The 20,313-nt window shown below is 44.9% G+C and overlaps 1 protein-coding gene across 1 annotated transcript; it reads left to right on the top strand.

Annotated features, from left to right (window-relative positions):
- Nucleotides 1-8,375: 8,375 nt before the first annotated feature.
- On the top strand, nt 8,376-20,233 carry cul1b (cullin 1b). The gene is made up of 22 exons (XM_010890155.5): nt 8,376-8,668; nt 12,923-13,270; nt 13,433-13,607; nt 13,720-13,887; nt 14,015-14,065; nt 14,391-14,481; nt 14,586-14,749; nt 14,837-14,999; nt 15,179-15,309; nt 15,397-15,504; nt 15,628-15,734; nt 16,587-16,635; nt 16,885-17,016; nt 17,134-17,251; nt 17,347-17,423; nt 17,519-17,637; nt 17,719-17,824; nt 18,126-18,173; nt 18,276-18,358; nt 18,471-18,576; nt 19,083-19,196; nt 19,352-20,233. Exons 2-22 carry the CDS (start codon nt 13,131-13,133, stop codon nt 19,430-19,432), a joined length of 2,331 nt encoding a protein of 776 aa, XP_010888457.1. The 5' UTR covers nt 8,376-8,668; nt 12,923-13,130; the 3' UTR covers nt 19,433-20,233.
- The last annotated feature ends 80 nt before the right edge of the window (nt 20,234-20,313 follow it).

Genomic DNA, 20,313 nt, shown 5'->3' with positions numbered 1-20,313 from the left:
GGGTAAACAGTGACCCCCAGCGGCTGTCAGATGAATTACAGTTGCATTTCTAGAGAAGAGAAAGTGAACGTTTCTCGCAAACATCTCAGGTGTCAGAGTGCAAACCGCAGAGAATGACAAAGCATATTCACAGAGTTGCCAATATCAAGTACAGAGGTGGTTACAGGACTCAGCTGCCCCAGCAGGGGTGCCATCAAGACCAAGATAATTTTGAAGTAGTCAATTTCAGTATAGTACACTGGCTGATCCCATTGATGACCAATTCAGAACTTCAACAGATATTCCCTGAATGGTGCTGCCCATGCTGGAGCAATTGCAGTAATTTCACAGATACAGGTGGGACCTCTTTCTGTCTCCAGGGTGCAAGGGCAGGCGTCTCCATTTTGTAGTGGTGTTCTTCACCATTGGCATGCCCCACCTATTAGACTATATTAACATGATAGAAGCCCACAATGGTGCTGCCCATGCTAAAACTGCCTTTTGAACAGTAAAGGCCTCCGTCATAGAATACACACAAGTGACTCAGTAGGAAGCCATATTAACTATTAGCAACAATGGTGAAATCAGTGTTAGCCCTTCAAAATAGAAGTCATCAATAGGTACATTTAATTTTGCAGATGTTATTATCCAGTGCAGCTTATGATAGGGAGGTAAATATTTTTTCATGCATGCTCTCAAACTCATCCTGGAAGAATTATTAAACAGTGTATCAACGGTCTGTGCATGACTGTATGGCTTAGAAACTACGATGTTCTGTGTTTGAGGACAATCTGGCTATCAGCAAAATGAATCCCGACTCAGACGCTTGATCCCTCGCACTATAACCAAAAGCCACTACAAACATTTTAAATGTAGATTGTCAAATAAGTTATATGTCATGGATAAAAGCTGTACATACACTATATATGTATTATATAGAGTACAGCATTATTCCACTAGTACATCATTATTCTAAACCAAGACAAAACTTTGAATGTGTGGGTTAAATTTAAACTTTTGTTGACCTTAAGAGATAACAGAAATCCCCTGATGCATTAACTCCTTTCAATAAACCAAATTAAAAATAGTATAGTACAATTGTAGCACATTTATTTTTAATAGACAAATTCAATACTTGCTCAGGGGGAAAAAATCTGATATCAAGTTTGGAGGGGACAATTACATAGCATTTTCTCAAGAGCAATTTTTGAGGGGGGCACCAAAAGTAGCGCTGTAATACTGTATTACTGTAATACTGTATTTAGTTTGCACCATCGGTTTGCCTGCTACTGTAGCTCTGCAAATTCTGCTTTTGTGTGTGAACCCTACCAACATAAAACAAATGTACTGGATTAGCCTCACGTTAGCTACGTGCATTGAGTGCTTTTCAGACGGTAGACGCGAACACTGTCCCCTTGCCAGCTAAGGAACCCTACATACACTGCATTGCAAGCTTCTCTCATTGACTCAAATTCAAACAGCTGCAAAAGCTGGTTGATGTTACTGTAGCTTGCTAGCAAATATCAGCTAACCGCTAGCTAACATAACAAGTGACCTGTAATTCAATGTAGAGAAAATGAAGGCTTGTGACGGTTAGAAATGTTTGTTTTGTATTGAGTGGTAGAAGTAAAGAAATGTCTAACATATCCTTTGTTTGAACTACTTACTGAAAGTCAACCACTAACGACAGACTGTCAGATTCCCACACATGCACTGTACCTGCACGATGTGCCACTGCTGATTGCTGGGGGGCAGTGGATCAAACCACTGTGAGGTAAAGGGGGGGGTCCATTTCTTGAAACTTGAAGTGTCTATATTCAGCACAAGAGCTTTCATTGTGTCTTATTATTATTATTAAAATTACATAGTTATGTTTACAGTGATATATGGGGGGGACAAATCATAGTTTTCCCCAAGATGGGTGTCATGTTCCAAGCGATAAGGCATCTCGGATTTGGGCTATATTGCCAAAATACCAGGGCTAGGAGCTGTTCTTAAGCACTAGAGGCACAGTGATGCTTAGTTAGGCACTGATGCTTTGTGCCTTGACACTGCTTACCAGTGGTACATTGGCAATATAGCACAAACCCAAGATGCCTTATTACTTTTATAAACTGGTTTTCCAACACAATTTGAGCAGTAAAATGTGACATCCTAGCAACTTATTCAACAGGTATAAGCATTCCGGCCAAAACTTCTTTGCTAGTGTGGTGAACTTGATCAATAAAACACAGTGCATGTAACATGTAAGGTTCTGGTGCAACATCTTACACTGAACATTACAAATAAAATATTTTAGTATCTGCAAGTCAGTTTTAAATCAGAGCAATGGTTGAAATACATCTTTGCAGAACCATCACGCCACACCAAACGCTGGTACTGGAGTAAGCCAGACTCCATCTGCTCCCTGAACTCTGTTTGTGTGGTGAAGTGGCCGCCTTAAGTTAATATCTCAGATTCTGGCCTCCGGGAAAACTCTCACACTATGTTCCTCTGAATGCAGAAAAACAATATTTGGGTGCACCAGAACCTAATAGTGTTATCCTAGCTGCCCTGATGGAAAGATTTGGACCTGCTCCAAACAGACAGGTCAGTTTACAGAAAGGAAGAAAAGAAAGATAAAGATCATATAAAAAAGCCGAAAGAAATAGTTTTTCTACACTAATACCATCCATTAAGTGTAAGTATGCACAAATCTGTGCATAAACCATTTAATTTCATGTTTTGGTTTCGTATGTGAATTCATGCAACATTCCCCAACAATGTACAGTATATTACCATGTCAATCTGACCGTCTACTTATTATGTGTAAAACCATTGTTTAATTATAATAACTGAAACCATGGGAAATCCAACAGGATGCTGGTCATCTGATGGAAGACTAGCCTAGAACTTTCTACAGAACCACAATATTTGATTGTGCACCTAGGCTATATGAGCGAGCTGGTGACGGGATGCTCATTGGTGATTGTTGAATGAACTCATTTGAGAAACAGCGTATTTCCCAATGCTAAAGACACTTGTCCTCTCTTCAGCAACGTTTCCATTTTTACTAGTCAAGCGAGAAAAAACGAAGCGAGCCAAATAAATGCTTTTAGCATGCACTCATGTTACAGATGTCACCTATAGCTCTGTCAGTGTCAGAGCGCTGCCATTTTTGGGGAGCATTATTGCATTTCATGTACAGCATTGTATGTTTCCACCAGGCTCAAAAGGGATGATTTTGCCCTGATCCCTCCAGTTGCGACCAGGGAGGACTTTGCTCTAAAAGCGGTGTCTTCCGCTTTCAGCAGTGACTTGGCCCGTCTGTGGTGTGTTACGACACAGGGAATCAACACACATCGACATTCCCTTCCTACGGCGCGAGGGAAATCGCCAAAATAACCCTGCATTAAAGGACAGATACGCTGCCGTAATTTGATATGCGAACGTCTGGTATGTGCTTCACCATTGTCTCCCGTACCACGTGGATGCGTTTAACGCGTTGTTTGTAGGCATTGTGCAACAGGTCTATTGTTTCAGGCCAAAACATGTGTTTCATAACAGTCAGCTGAATGACATGGAAAAAAATGGCATACTGGATGAAGCCTGGTGATACACTGGTCCCAGGTTTGAATACCTACCTAATGTGCTTTCAGGAAGAAAAGAAAAAAACATTACATTCGAACAAAGCCGAAACATTTTTACCCATAATATATTTTAAAAGGGGATATGCGTAGGAGCATGGACATATCTGAATAATTAATGTCAAAAGTCACTTAGTAACATATAGAGAGATAAAATCTCTGTATGTTTCTCCAGGCTAGTCTTTGGCATCTGCCTGTGATATGCAATTTGTCCTGGAAGGAGAACCTGGAAGGCCATGGTATCGACTGGAATGCACTGATGCCAGTGGATTCCAGAGGCAGCAGTCCATGTTCCTGAGACCCCGCAGGGATTACAGGACACTCTGATTAACGCCCTGCAGCAGCAGATGCACCCACTCAGGATGAGCACTCGCTTCAGCCTGGATATGTTTGCAGGAGCTCTGGGACTAGTCCTAATAAAAGTATACGTCTGATTAGTATTGCTTTGATTTGACAGAATATACCGTGGCGAGAACAAGTATTTCATACACGGCTGGTTTTGCAGGTTTTCCCACTTACAAAGCATGTAGAAGTCTGTGATTTTTATCATAGTTGCTCTTCAACTGTGAGTGACGGAACCTAAAACAAAAATCCAGAAAATCACATTGTAAGATTTTTAAGTAATTAATTTGCATTAATTTGCATCAGAAAAGCAGAATTTAATATTTGGTACAGAAACCTTTGTTTGCAATTACAGAAATCATACGTTTCTCCAGATCCTTCAGGTCGCTGGGCAATACGGACTTTGAGCTCCCTCCAAACATTTTCTATTGGGTTCAGGTCTGGAGACTGGCTAGGCCACTCCAGGACCTTGAGATGCTTCTTACAGAGCCACTCCTTAGTTGCCCTGGCTGTGTGTTTTGGGTCATTGTCATGCTGGAAGACCCAGCCACGACCCATCTTCAATTCTCTTACTGAGGGAAGGAGATTGTTGGCCAAGATCTCGCAATGCATGGCCCCATTCATCCTCCCCTCAATACGCTGCAGTCGTCCTGTCCCCTTTGCAGAAAAGCATCCCCAAAGAATGATGTTTCCACCTCCATGCTTCACAGTCGGGATGGTGTTCTTAGGGTTATACTCATCCTTCTTTTTCCTCCAAACACGGCAAGTGGAGTTTAGACCAAAACGCTCTATTTTGGTCTCATCAGACCACATGACCTTCTCCCATTCCTCCTCTGGATCATCCAGATGGTCATTGGAAAACTTCAGACGGGCCTGGACTTGCGCTTGCTTGAGCAGTGGGACATTACGTGCGCTGCAGGATTTTAATCCATGATGACATAGTGTGTTACTAATGGTTTTCTTTGAGACTGTGGTCCCAGCTCTCTTCAGGTCATTGACCAGGTCCTGTCATGTAGTTCTGGGCTGATCCCTCACCTTCCTCATGATCATTGATGCCCCACGAGGTGAGATCTTGCATGGAGCCCCAGGCCGAGGGAGATTGACCGTCATCTTGAACTTCTTCCATTTTCTGTTAATTGCGCCAACAGTTGTTGCCTTCTCACCAAGCTGCTTGCCTATTGTCCTGTAGCCCATCCCAGCCTTGTACAGGTCTACAATTTTATCCCTGATGTCCTTACACAGGTCGCTGGTCTTGGCCATTGTGGAGAGGTTGGAGTCTGATTGAGTGTGTGGACAGGTGTCTTTTATACAGCAAACTAGTTCAAACAGGTGCAGTTAATACAGGTAATGAGTGGAGAACAGGAGGGCTTCTTAAAGAAAAACTAACAGGTCTGTGAGAGCCGGAATTCTTACTGGTTGGTAGGTGATCAAATACTTATGTTATGCAATAAAATGCAAATGAATTCTTAAAAAATTTTACAATGTGATTTTCTGGATTTTAGATTCCGTCTCTCACAGTTGAAGTGTACCTATGATAAAAAATTGCAGACCTCTACATGCTTTGTAAGTAGGGAAACCTGCAAAATCGGCAGTGTATCAAATACTTGTTCTCCCCACTGTATATTCTGTATATTTGTGGGGGGGTTTCACTCTGTTTTGGAATGTGGTTGATCAGTCCTCTAATTTCTTCCCTTACAACAACTGAACTCTTGCTGATTGATAGTCGCCAATGGGTGACCTCCCTGAGCAGTCCTGTCCTCCTGCTCAGGTCCAAAAGCTAACTGTCTTCACTGTGTCTGGATGACCTATTACACGATCCACAGCATATTTATTAACTTGACCTTGCTTGAAGAGAAACTAAAGGTCTGATTGTTATTGTTCAGCATCTCCCAGTTACTGCCCTTCAAGAGACCACAAATCATAAGTGACCGGTTCTTAGTACAGTAGTTTATAGGTAAACAGATATTGCATAGGAGCAAAAGAATTGTTATTCATATAATTTCAAATTGAGCCCATGCAACTTGATTGTTTGACTCCTGAACTAAATGTGAACATTTAAAAGAGAGTGTATGCTTATGTAATCCACTAGTAGTGACAAAACACAGTGTAGTTGCAAGTTTAGTGTGATTTATATTCTCACAGGGACTATATATTACTATGCTATATATTTCATTAAATATTTTTTAATAAACTTTCTTAATTTTTTACTTGTCTGGTGTGGAGTACATGATTTCTCTGTTCCAGAGACCAATTTTGTATCAAGTTGTGTGCATCAATCTGTAATGTAAAACGGGGTAGTGCCATAGTTCACACAATCACAAGGGACTATAGCAAAAATAACAAAAGTATAATCCAAACAATGTTAACATGGCATATGTAACATATCGTTGATATATTGTAAAATAACTCTTCCAGAACGAGTTTTTGTATACTTTTTTTATTTAAATTTTTTTATTATATATATATTTTTTTATTGAAACATATTGATTTACAAACTCAAGTAAGGAACAATAATATGCATACAAAAAAAATCTTCATTCGTATATTTGTGCATATACGCCTATGCTTACAAATTGCAAGGGAGAAAAAAAATAAAAATAAAAAAAAGACAAGATCTTAGAAAGAAAGAGACTCATACAAGTTTTCATATAATTTACAAAGGGACTGATTATCTTTGGATAAGTATTTAATGGATGCTAGATAATTCTTACATTCATTTTTAAAACAAGTTAAAGAGGGTTTACTGTTATTCCACTTGCTTTTATGAATATGATATTTACCCAAGGAAATAATAACGTTTAACATCAATGACATATTTTTAGAGAGACCATCTATATAAATCCAAACCTGAGATACATTTAGTACAGGAATATCAGTACCAATACTTAGCCAGCTGTAAAGATCTTGCCAGAATCCCAGTGTGACCGGACAAGAAAAAAAATTATGTTCAATGGTTTCAGGCTCTTTTGAGCAAAATCCACATAAATCTACTTCAAAACGGAATCTTTTCCATAAGATTTCAGCAGCAGGATAAACATTATTGATGATTCTAATCTGCATCTCCTTTATTTTAGGTACAATTGTCCATTTAAGTTAAAAACAAAACTTGTTACTGAATGTTTCATTTTCAGTAATTTTTACTTTTGTTGGTGTATTGAAATCGAAAAATAGTTTACTTTTAAATACATTTCCAATTACTTTGTTATTGCACTTTTTATCCCAAATGTACACTTCTCCAATCTTCAACACAGGCAGTCTAACAGATACCTTTGAATATGTAAGCGTGTTCTGTATCATTTGTTTTAGTGGAGTAGGGTTTGCTCTACAAACAGTATTAAATTCTGTAAAAGAACATTTTACTGCAAATTTCTCTATGAAATAATTATATTGAATAAATTGACCAGCTTCATCTATCAAATCAGCAACAAATAAAACTTTTTTTCTCCAACCACTCTTGTTTGAATAATGATTTCCTATTTAACATTATGGTCCTATTATTCCACAAGGTGGATCTATGAGGTGTGAAGTTGTGAGTAAATATCCATTTCCAGTATTGCAAAATCTGCTTGTGAAAATTTGAAAGCTTAATTGGTAATTTAGAAATCTCAAAATCACAGTACTCCAATCATGGATTCAAATTCAGTGGCTTTCAGTCCTCCATTTTTATAGTCTTTAATCATCTGGGATTTTTTTATATAATGAGTTTTATTTTTCCAAATAAAATTAAAAATGACAGAGTTAAATTTGTTTATCAATTTAGGAGAAACATAAAGGGAATAAGATGGGTCAATTAGTTTAGATATGCCTTCTGCTTTAGTCAACAGGATTCTGCCCATAATAGATAAATCTCCCATAAGCCAATGATTAAGAGATTTTTTTCATACTACCTATTCTCTCTTCTATATTTACTAGTTCTCTTGTATTTTAATTTTTAGATATTGTTAAACCAAGGTATAGTTTATGTATACTTTAAATCCAAAGATTACGTGTGGTGCGCATGACGTGATCAAAGAGGGCGACGTGATGGACTGTACTTTCGGTGCGAACACAGGTGTCGACAACGATTTGAACCAATGTTCACCGTAACAACTAAGTAAATGAACACCAACGTAACTAAGCTTTTCCAAACTTTCCCCGAAGCATTTTGGATAAAAAGCATAGGGTATTAAGTCAGTCAATAGATTAATGCAAAAGTGACTTCTGGTTCAGTAACAGCGTCTTCATGACTTTTAAGATGTAATATTACGTTCCCACTAACATGTGACTTTAATAGACAGGTTATGTTCAAGAAGACCAAAACCGGATGTATCATGGGTAAATTGCGGTAAACTCATTGATCTACAAACGTCTACAAATAATTAATGAGTCGTTATTTTCTGACGCAAAAAGATTTGTAGCTAGATTAGTCAGTCATCCGTCGCCTGCGGTTCCCCCCTCGAACTCAACCATTGGTTGTGTTTCGTCTTCAGTAAAACATCCTCGATTTCATTGGTTTAGATTTGTCTGATGTGCATGTGTTTGGATTTTGCCATTTTTGTAGTCCCACGCACCGTCCATCATCATTACACTGGGAGATCTTGGCGCTGCTACATCATCTTTGAGACAACTGCGAAACGAAGGAAATCCAGCCCAGTGAAGAAACGAGGAAAGAAGACGCCGATAACTGGGCTCCTGAAACTGTATTTCTCTATCGCTAGGGCATATCAACTGCTTTAGAAATGGTAAGAATAACTAATTCTTCAATTTCTCGAGTGCTATGAAGCTTTTTATTTGACCTAGGTAGCTAACGCGGTATGCAGTAGTCTGTTCGTTGTGGCTAGACGAACAAGCAGGGGATGTTTGGCGAATAATCCTGACTCATTGAACAGGCTGCCATTTTGCATCATAAATGCTTCTGGTTGTGCCTAACCTCACCTTTAAGGAAATGTATCTTATTATTACCCTATAACACGCTATCATGGATTCGACTTCTAGCTCATTAGCTATGTGTTTCAACAATGGCTGCTACGCTGGTTTAGCTGTCGTTCTTTCAGCTAGCAGCGTGTTGTTGCTTTAGCTAACGTTAGCTAGGTACGGTAGTAGTAGCTTGATAGCCCATGGGTTTTATACTGTCTTGGCTGTAATATTGAGTAGGAGAGCAGTTATATAGCTAGTAACTAACGTTATACCAACATAAACAAACTACCAATTAGTTAGGTACTGTCGCTAAATCATGTACTTGATAAGCGAACTTGACAAAGTTACCGTAGGTAGTAACGTCATGTTCTCTGTGTTGCTATTACAAACTAGTTACAGTATGAAAAATGAAATAATGTTGACCCTGGGTATGATATACGATGCCGGTTGCGGCGATCTTGAACTTATGTGTTTCTCCTCTGCCAAATAAGTACAGCACAACTATATTCTAAATGTCATTGTTCAGTTTTACATTGGGTTAGTTTGAGTTGAGAAAATGTAATGTATTTACATTGAAGTACAATAATCAATTGTGGCCATGGTGGTATCTAACCATGTCCATCAAAACCTGCATTTAATACAACCAACTTTTTACTTACTTTTCACTGCGCAACTAATAATTTCCACTTATTATGACGTGCAATTTGATTGGTTGAAAAGGAGAACTTTGAAGTCTGAATTTAATTGGGGACTATGACTAGTCAAAGACAGCTGCCTTGGCGTGCTATGTAAGACTGTTGACAAAGTTGCTTGTATTCAGTACAAATCTTTTTATACTTTTTTTTTTTTCCATTCAAAGTTTGAATTGAAAGACCCTCTCTGAAGAATAGTGGTTGTATATGGGACATCTTTCCGAAGTATTGGCAATTGGTGACTAAATTTGGTCGCTAACAAATAACGTTGATTTCCCCAATTCAGAATCAAACTAGGAGTTGAGTTACTTAGCTAGCTGCCATCTTGTCTCTTTCAAACCATCTCTCATTGATTGAAACAGGTGAGTGTCACAATGCCGTGTTGTACTTCGGCAAGGACAGCCATCTGACCCTGCCACTTGTACTGGTTATAACTGTAATAGTGTCATATTATACTTTATCATTCCATAAGCTAGTTCTCTGCTAGTTCGTCATACAGCTTGTTGGCTCCAAAAGCAACGGATCATGACACTAGCCTGGCCACATAACTTTGGCAATGCATGACCCTGGGACAGATTACAATACATTATTATTTGCTCAAACATCTATTTTTACTCGGTTTCCATCTGCTTGTTCGATAGAACTCCTTGGTGGTAGTCCTTCAAGTTAAAGTTGATTTTGATAATAAAGAACTTGTCAGTTTGTCACTTTTATAAATTAGTGAAGACCTTTAAAGCTTCCTAAGACATGGGGTCAGATTTAGAACAAAGGGCATAAAAATAGGATTAATAATTATCCTGTTGACTTGTCTAACCTGTGGTCTGACGATCTTAACATGTTGAATAGGCACCGGTGACCAGCCTACAGTTTACTGTCAAGACATGCAGGCCCATCAAATGTTTGTGTCAATATGAGTGAAATGGGACCTTGGTTGCCTTACACTCACTAGCGAGACCATTATACATATGACCTCGTTCTTCTCTGCTGCCAACCAGTCAGGTGACTTGCAGGCAGGTAGAACTGCCTTACTCCCAGAAGCAGGGCAGCCTGACATCTCACAGGTTTTATGTTGTGTTTTTTGCCACTCAGTACTGTGCCTTCATCTGATTTTTGTCTTGAGGAAACCTGAACACCATGGATGGTGTGTGCATGTGTGCACATGCTTTTGAGTGCTGAGCTGAGTGAGGGGAATCAAAAGCTGCTTTACACTAATTAAATGGCTGGCTGTATTTTCCAATAACTCTGGGCTCCATACACACACACACTTTATTCCCAGCTTGAGACCCATGAAAAGGTTCCCAACACATTGTTTACTGCTGGAATGCCTGGTTCTTGGGCATAGAGCTAACTGTATTTTAGAGTTTTAGGGGTTATGGAAAATGATCCAGGGCTCTGCTGTCTTCGCTCCCAGAGGAAGCTGGTTCCACCATTGTGGTGCCAGGAAGAAGAGGTTTCCACAGGGCTGAGGGGGATCTAAATACCTGAGTTAGCGGCAAACTTCAGCAGGGATGTGAGGTTTGGTCATTGCCTGAATTTAGGAAGTCCAAAGTGTGGTTCACCGGGAAGCATCGCTGTCTTGTGGTGGATGTGAGCTTCAACAGGAAGCCGGAGAAGTGTTCAGAGGAGCCAAGTGGCGTCGGAGAACACGCAATGGTAGAAACAGGACGGGCTGCAGCGGTCTAGATTAATCGCAGGGGGTTTATGGCACAAGTAAACCTGTGCTCTATTTTTACAGTTGATTTCACTGTTCTTAGAATAAATCAAATTCAGTGTTGTCTTAACCGTTGTTACTGTAGGTTTAACATTGCTGTTTAACCAGCCACCAATAAAGAAGTAGGTTAATCTTCTCTTGTTTAGAATAACCTAGTCGGGAGGAGGGGTTTGGTGGCTTAGCTGTGTGAGTGTCTGAGTTGCATGGGGTTGTGGCTCTGAGCTAGTGGGTGTGTGTAGGTAATGTTGGATCTGGCTAGGAGGAGGGACACAATGGATGAGTAACTGCCCATTTTCCCACGACCACAGCTGTCATCCCCATGACTACAGCTGTCATCCCTGTCCAGGTATTCACGTGCTCATTGTGTTATTAGGGCTTCTTCCTCCTAACGGCGTGTAATTGTGTGGTTGATGTATGACTTCCTGTGGAGAAACACAACTGAATTGACTCAACGTTACACCGACTGCTAGTCCAGGCTGTTGTCGGGTTATTCTTGTCTTCTACCTCTTTAGTAGGCTCCCCAGTTACCTGACAACATTAGAAATGGGGTGGGTTGGGAAAAGGAATGTTACGGTGGTTGTTTGGCGTTGACAGGTCTCTAGCACAGGTGTTTGATACGATTAGGAAACAGGCCTGTGTTCCTTCCTGGAAACCATGGACCAGAGTTCCGTGCTGGGGAATGGGTTGTTGTTCCAGGTTCAGGGTTTCACAACTGACTGTGAGGAAATCACTGTAACAGCCTCAGTGTACTTAGCATGGACGTCAGAGTAGGAGGGTGCTCTCCATGTCCGGTTGTCTTTTGGCCATTTTGGACCTGGTGCAGGTCTGGAACAGAGACCGCGTATTGTGACCCGGCAGCTTTCCAGGACCAAGGCTTCTAGTTAGTTACTCATTGCTCGCCTGCTGGCTTTATTGCTGTTTTAAAAGGCCTCCTGCCAGCGCACACGCACAGTAAACAAGTGACTTGCTACTGGTTTGTCTAAATATAACATGGACAAACAAGGCCTATGGTCCTATCTAGTGCTGGATATAAGCACCCTCGCTGCTTGTCAACAGTGTCAGGAAGTAAATAGTGTGTAGGTTGCATCACATCAGTGCACCACACACAAACATCCTCAGTCATGGGCCTTAATGACAAGTAAATTACCGGAGACCAGCCTAGCTGTCCTGGCTAAATATAGACCCTCCCTCTGCCTGGCTGTCACCGTCGACGAGCCCAACCTCCCTCTCTTTTTGTCTCACTCCATATCTTTCTAAATGGAGAATGGACATTGCTGATTTTGCTCTACGCTTGTCTTCAGGGCAGTCCTGGGTTTTATTACATATAGATGTGTCCGAAGTGTGTTGATACCGAATCAGCACCTTTGGATTGTTGCAGTTTTGACTTGATCTTGGGGCCAGCTTGCCGCAGTTGAGAGGACTGGGAAGGAAGCACCTTGGTCCGAAAGTGAACTACTGGGTTGTTAGATGTGTCACGTCTCATCGTTCAGCTGCCCGGATGCTCAAGCTTAAGACAAACGGTCTGAAATCCTCTGGTGGATTCTGTACTAGCACAGGTCTGTGCTAGTCAGGCTTGCAGAGATGACTGTGCTGAACTACACAAGCTTTTGTGTTCAGTTCAGCCTGTTGTTCATTTTAGGTTTTGGCTAGTGACCACGTCTGTCTTACTCCTCCAGGTGAGGTGTTGAAGGACCCATTACCTGAGGCTGTGAGGAGGAGGAGGAACCGTGGACAGAACCCCTCTAGGGTCGGCGAAAAGGCACTGCGGACCGGGCCAAACCCACTGACACCCCCTGGCCTCCCATGGACAACGCACTCTGAGACATCGCCCGTTGTGAAGAGAACGACAGGACAGAGGGAGGAGAGAGGAGGAGGAACGCAACGATGTCGTCCAACAGGAACCAGAACCCTCACGGGCTGAAGCAGATCGGGCTGGACCAGATCTGGGACGACCTGAGGGCCGGCATCCAGCAGGTGTACACACGGCAGAGCATGGCCAAGTCCCGCTACATGGAGCTCTACACGTATCCCAAACGCTGGGGGGAGGCGGGGAGGGGGGTCCTGAGTTGGTTGTGTCACACGTCTTTTCATTCATCACTCTGAGAAGCCCTGTGGTCTTCCACACACACACAAACACACACACACACACAGTGTTGTTTCCCTGCCTTAACTGCCCTGCCTGTCAGCCATGTGTATAACTACTGCACCAGCGTGCATCAGTCCAGCCAGGGCCGTGGCTCCGCCGCCCCCACCAAGCCCTCCAAGAAGAGCAGCACGCCGGGCGGGGCCCAGTTCGTCGGCCTGGAACTCTACAAGAGGCTCAAGGAGTTCCTGAAGAACTACCTGACCAGTCTACTCATGGTGAGCACAACACCTGGTTGAGCGCCCCCCCCCCCCCCCCCCCCCCCCCCCAACCTGTTGTGGCTCTTTCTCCCTGTCGACCCAATGACCTCACGTCCTGTCCTGTCCCCAGGATGGCGAAGACCTGATGGACGAGTGTGTGTTGAAGTTCTACACCCAGCAGTGGGAGGACTACCGGTTCTCCAGCAAGGTGCTGAACGGGATCTGCGCCTACCTGAACCGGCACTGGGTCAGACGGGAGTGTGACGAGGGGCGCAAGGGCATCTACGAGATCTACTCGGTAAGGGGAGAGGGCCGGGGGCACGGCAGGTAAATGGAGGCTTTATTTCCAACCTTGACTGTGAAATAAATGATGACATTGTCTTGTCCCCTGTCTTTCTCTCTCCTCCATTAATGTCTTCCTTCAGTTGGCGTTGGTGACATGGAGGGAGTGTCTGTTCAGGCCCCTGAACAAACAGGTGGGTGTAATGCAGACCTGTAACACGAATGACTGACACAACACACATATGGTGAATAGAACCCTGGACCTGCCGGGCGTTTCACACGTGTAACACGATTGACCGACACAACACACATATGGTGAATAGAACCCTGGACCTGCCGGGCGTTTCACACGTGTAACGTATGACCGACACAACACACGTATGGTGAATAGAACCCTGGACCTGCCGGGCGTTTCACACGTGTAACACGATTGACCGACACAACACACATATGGTGAATAGAACCCCGGACCACAGCAGTGAGACCTGCCTCCTTACTCCGCCGCTGTCTGTCTGGCAGGTAACGAACGCCGTGCTGAAACTGATAGAGAAGGAGAGGAACGGAGAGACCATCAACACCAGGCTCATCAGTGGCGTGGTCCAGTCCTACGGTACGGCACCAACCGGTCGGCACCCCGGGCCCAAACACAATGAGTCGGTGAGTTTGCTCTGTTGGGCGCGGGCGTCACACACTGCTGGTTTGTGTCTCCGGCAGTTGAACTGGGGCTGAACGAGGAGGACGCCTTCGCGAAGGGCCCCACTCTGTCCGTGTACAAGGAGTACTTCGAGTGCCAGTTCCTTACGGACACCGAGCGCTTCTACACACGGGAGAGCACCGAGTTTCTCCAGCAGAACCCTGTTACTGAGTACATGAAGAAGGTGGGTGAGCGGGTTTGGGGGGGGGGGCAGTAGCGAAGGCGGGTCTAGGTGCAGTCCAGGGGGGTGACCGTCTGTGTATGTCTGTAGGCGGAGGCCCGTCTGTTAGAGGAGCAGAGGCGTGTTCAGGTGTACCTCCACGAGTCCACCCAGGACGAGCTGGCCAGGAGGTGCGAACAGGTGCTCATAGAGAAACACCTGGAGATCTTCCACACAGAGTTCCAGAACCTGCTGGATGCGGACAAGAACGAAGGTGGGGAAAGGGGAGTGGGGATGTTTCAGCTGTTGGGCTCAGGAGAGGAAAGGAACCGGGGCAGCAATGCTTGTTGTTTGCCGTTAAGAGGGCCTCTGTTTTGTCAAGCCGTTTGGTGTACTAATTATTTGTCTTTTCGATCTACCCTAACCCCCCCCCCATTACTTTCTCCTCTTCAGATCTGGGTCGTATGTATAACTTGGTGTCGCGTATAACGGATGGACTGGGAGAGCTGAAGAAACTTCTAGAAACTCACATCCACAACCAGGGCCTGGCCGCCATCGAGAAATGTGGAGAGGCTGCTCTCAATGTACGCACACAGACACGCATGCACACACACACACACACACAAGGACGGACAGACAGACCTACTTATTCACCTGTTTGCGTCTCCCAGGACCCTAAGGTGTATGTCCAGACCACTCTGAACGTCCATAAGAAGTACAACGCTCTGGTCATGTCCGCCTTCAACAACGACGCTGGCTTCGTGGCTGCGCTTGACAAGGTACGCTACTCATAACCAATGTCCGATCTCTCACCCCCTGCCAAGCGTCGGCTCTGTGTGTGAGGGGCTCCCGTGTTGAGACCCAACGTGACATTCGGCATGCTCTCCCCCCCCCGTCTCCAGGCCTGTGGTCGTTTCATCAACAACAACGCGGTCACTAAGATGGCCCAGTCCTCCAGCAAGTCACCGGAGCTCCTGGCCAGGCACTGCGACTCCCTGCTGAAGAAGAGGTGGGTGTGGCCTGTGATGGGCGTGGCCTGTGATGGGCGTGGCCTTTGTCTGGCAGCCGTGTGGCCGCTACGCCCTCCCGGGGAGAGAAAAATACACGCTTTGCTTCCGCTGTTCCCCCACTAATTACTGAGTCTGTGTTTTCGCGGGGCCAACCGCCACTTTTCTTCCCCCGAAGCTGCTCCGTTTTTTGGTGCAGTTTAATTTACCGCTGACAGCGTTGTTTGACCAGAATGTCACCACCGGCAGTGAGAGAACACCGCTCTTCCACCAGCTGGCTGGAGCAGTGTGTCATTGGGCAGTAACTCTAAATGTGACTGAGGGGCAAAACACGGCTCTAGTGGCGTCTGTTGAAAATAGGATCTCTGCTCTCCTCTGTTTAGATTAGGCTGTTTCTCAACTCCTAGGCTAATGTTGGGATCGCTTTCAGAGTGATTTTACACATTCGACGTCTTCCTAGCAAACTTTTTGATACGTTTTATAAACACGAGGCTATGTAATTAAAAAGCCAGGCAAACACACCTGGTGTTTAACAGGTGAGCAAGCTTGTGTGTTTGTTTAATTGGCACGCTCAAGTTTTAGCTAGCATCATTTGCTGCCGTCACTTGTCAATGCGTCCTGACAGCACACTGTAGCCAGTGAAGACCTGCAGAATGTCTACTGGAACAGCAGAGTTTTCTGTAGTGTCGTTGCGCATTCAGCTCCTATTTAATTGGATGGCCTTTGCGTCCTGGCCGACGTTCCCGCCCCTTAAATCAGGAAATCCCAGGCCTGGCGCGGCTGTGCGTGCGTGCGTGCGAACGGGTGGACAGGCGTTGTTCCAGGCTCTGTTTCACTGTGTTCTTGTTCCCCAGTTCTAAGAACCCAGAGGAGGCGGAGTTGGAGGACACACTCAACCAAGTGGTGAGGATCCATTTATGGTTTCTGCTGTAGATTTAGTCTGTTTTACCTCTGAATGGAGGAATTAAGTATCACATCAACTGCATGATTTGTTACAAATGCATAATACACTTCGTTACTCAATACCAGTGTTACTTGTCTGCCCTGCAAGGCCTCGGGCAGGGTGTCTATAAAAGCACTTGGTGATGACTGTTGATGTGAAAAGAGCTTTGTAAAAGACATTCGATGGGTAAGAAATTGGTCTTTCCACAGATGGTGGTGTTTAAGTACATCGAGGACAAGGATGTGTTCCAGAAGTTCTACGCTAAGATGTTGGCCAAACGCCTCGTCCACCAGAACAGTGCCAGCGACGACGCCGAGGCCAGCATGATCTCCAAACTCAAGGTCTTTTCACACACATCCTGCTCTCAGTGAAACGTGTAGAGCGGCACACAGTTTGACCAATTTCCCACAGATCATTGCAGTTTTTGACATGCTGCGCCTTCCGCTCAACCTCTTCAGCAAGCGTGCGGCTTTGAGTACACATCCAAACTCCAGCGGATGTTCCAGGATATCGGAGTGAGCAAAGACCTCAACGAGCAGTTCAAGAAACACCTGACCAACTCGGAACCCCTCGACTGTGAGCTCTCGTCTGTTAGTGTTAACGTGCACGTCTGTGTTCTGGGTTTGTTTCGTGCACAAAAGCGCCTAACTAAGGAGTCGTCTGTGTTGCAGTGGACTTCAGCATCCAGGTGTTGAGCTCAGGTTCCTGGCCATTCCAGCAGTCGTGCACCTTTGCCCTGCCGTCCGAGGTGAGACGTCGGTCGGTGCCGATTCAACCCGTGCCACGGTGAGCTAGTCTCCCCGCCGCCGCTGAACTCATCCACTGTCCTCTCTCCTCCTCCAGCTGGAGCGCAGCTACCAGCGGTTCACGGCGTTCTACGGCAGCCGGCACAGTGGGCGGAAGCTCACCTGGCTCTACCACCTGTCCAAAGGAGAGCTGGTCACCAACTGCTTCAAGAACAGGTACGCTGTCGGCTGTGCTCCTTACTGAAACCTGACTCATCCGCGGGGGCCGACCTTGACTCGTCCGATGTGTATTGCCAGGTACACTCTTCAAGCCTCCACCTTCCAGATGGCCATCCTGCTACAGTACAATGCAGAGGTCCTGTACACCGTTCAGCAGCTCACTGACAGCACTCAGATCAAGACTGTGAGTTCTACCCTCCCTGTCTCTGCGCCCAAATAGAGCCGTGTTAAATACAAAGAATGTATAGCCAATCATCCCCGGGCTATTGCTCACAAACATGAGTGGAAAGTGTTGGTGGGGGATTAGAGCTTGACACATCATGTTACTGGCTGTGGGGAAAAATTGAGATTTAGCTAAAAGTGCATTGGGCCTTATTGAAACCCACCCTGCACAAGTACATTAGTGGTAGGGGTCTGGACAGCAGTGTCACCCCAGACAGCAATTTATTATTTATTTTAACCTTTTTCCTCTTGTGCTGTTTCAGGACATTCTGGTTCAAGTGTTGCAGATCTTGTTGAAGTCCAAATTGCTGGTAGGTGAAAGTCAAGTGGACCTTGTTATCTGACGATGGTCGCCCCGTCCGGATTTTGCTGGAGGGGAAGAAAGTGACTAACGTGGCTGCTTTTTATGTCAGGTCCTGGAGGATGAGAATGCTAATGTAGACGAGGTGGACTTCAAACCAGAAACCCTGATCAAACTCTTCCTGGGATACAAGAAGTAAGTCCTCTATCTGGTTGGGTTGCTCAGCTCACTGTCTCTCCCCGTCTCTTTGACAAAGCGCGGGCGTCAGACGTTATCCCACAACCGTTTTTGTTGTCCATGTCCGCAGCAAGAAGCTGCGTGTGAACATCAACGTTCCTATGAAGACCGAGCAGAAACAAGAGCAGGAGACCACACACAAGAACATAGAGGAGGACCGAAAACTCCTCATACAGGTGTGGTCACACGTGTCCTGACAGGAATGGAGTGTTTAGCGAAATGTTTAAACTCTCCGGTACTGAGTTTCAGTTTCGGCATGTGGTTGGGTTAGAAGTATTGGGGTCCTGGTTAGCCGTTGCTGAGCAACCTGCTGCTCTGTGTGGTGTCCAGGTACGATGTAAAAGTAGAATACGTTAAGGATATACATTGTAGAAAACGCACACTAAGGAGAAGTAAATTCTAGATAACGCATGTATGTCTGTAGAGTGAAAATGCGTAACACCTCAGTTTATGTGCATTCATCTCCATTGTCTCCATTGATGAAGAATCTTTAGTCGTTTTAAAATCTTTTGTTACCTTTGGGTTACCTGTGGTGCCGGAGTTCCCTGTAGTTATTGTGTGTGTGTGTGTGTGTGTGTGTGTGTGTGTGTGTGTGTGTGTGTGTGTGTGTGTGTGTGTGTGTGTGTGTGTGTGTGTGTGTGTGTGTGTGTGTGTGTGTGTGTGTGTGTGTGTGTGTGTGTAGGCTGCCATCGTGAGGATAATGAAAATGAGGAAGGTTCTGAAACACCAGCAGCTTCTGGCTGAAGTCCTCAACCAGCTCTCCTCTCGCTTCAAACCCAGAGTCCCTGTCATCAAGGTAACGCCCACGAACCACACGAAGTCCATAATCAGTTGAAATAAATACCTTCTCTAATCATTCGCAACAACTAGTATTCTTTTCAACATGTTTCGGTCTTATGTTTTCTGTCCACCTCCCCCTCTCTCTGCTGCCCATCCCTCTCTCTGCTGTAGAAGTGTATAGACATCCTGATAGAGAAGGAGTATCTGGAGAGAGTCGACGGTGAGAAAGACACGTACAGCTACCTGGCTTAACACCCCCGCCACCCATCCTCCCCTTTTCTGTTTTTTTTTTTTTTTTTAAATGTATGATTTAATAAACTGGCCCCTCTGATGACTGGCAGCCTTGTGGAGAGGTGTTCCCTCAACAGGACACACGGACATACTCCCGTTTTGATATGTAAATAAGAACAGACCCCCCCCCCCCCCCCCCCCACACCAAACCTCACTCCATGGCAAAGCGCAAAGCCCAACCAGTGAGCTGTGTCCACAGTTACTGCATGCGAATGCCTCCCTGCTAGCCTGTTCTGAGTGCGGGCGCCGTAGTGGCCCACTCTCCTACCACCATCGTGCCAGACACGTCGGTTCGGCCCGGCGGCACCCCAACGTATGAGTTGACTGAAGCGCACGCCGAACCAGTCGGCACGCCTCCCCCGCAGCCAGTCCCGGAGGAGTGGAGGAAACACTGGACCACACGAATATGACCGGTGTCTTGACGTGAAGAACGTGAGCGACGAGGCCGCCCCGGAAACAGCCCCGCAGTCAGAGAGTAGCCACGTTAAGCATAGGAATCCCCGGTAATTTATGAACTTGAGTCTGCACTTCTGGAGAGTGTTGGAACCAACGAACTGCAAACCCTGTCCCAAACTGAGCTCGAGCCCCTTTCTACATGGGGTCTCGTGCGGAGATCTACAGTAAAAAGGGGGGCTACGGTTTTCATTTGGAATTCGGCTGAATCTCCCCACCCACGTATCATTACTGCAACGAGAAAACCATTTGTATAGTGTGGTTAATTTTATAAATGTGTGCTAAATAAAAAGTCAAGGTTTCTCTACAGCAATCTCGTCACTGGCTGGGTTGTTGCTACTGCTGCATTGTGGTGTTGAACTGCTGAGTGTTGTCTTGGTCAGATAAAT

This window comes from Esox lucius, chromosome 21 (genome assembly GCF_011004845.1).
Source record: "Esox lucius isolate fEsoLuc1 chromosome 21, fEsoLuc1.pri, whole genome shotgun sequence".
NCBI lineage: Eukaryota > Metazoa > Chordata > Actinopteri > Esociformes > Esocidae > Esox > Esox lucius.
The sequence above is the reverse complement of the archived record's forward strand: the minus strand, read 5'-3'. Positions and strand labels throughout refer to the sequence as shown.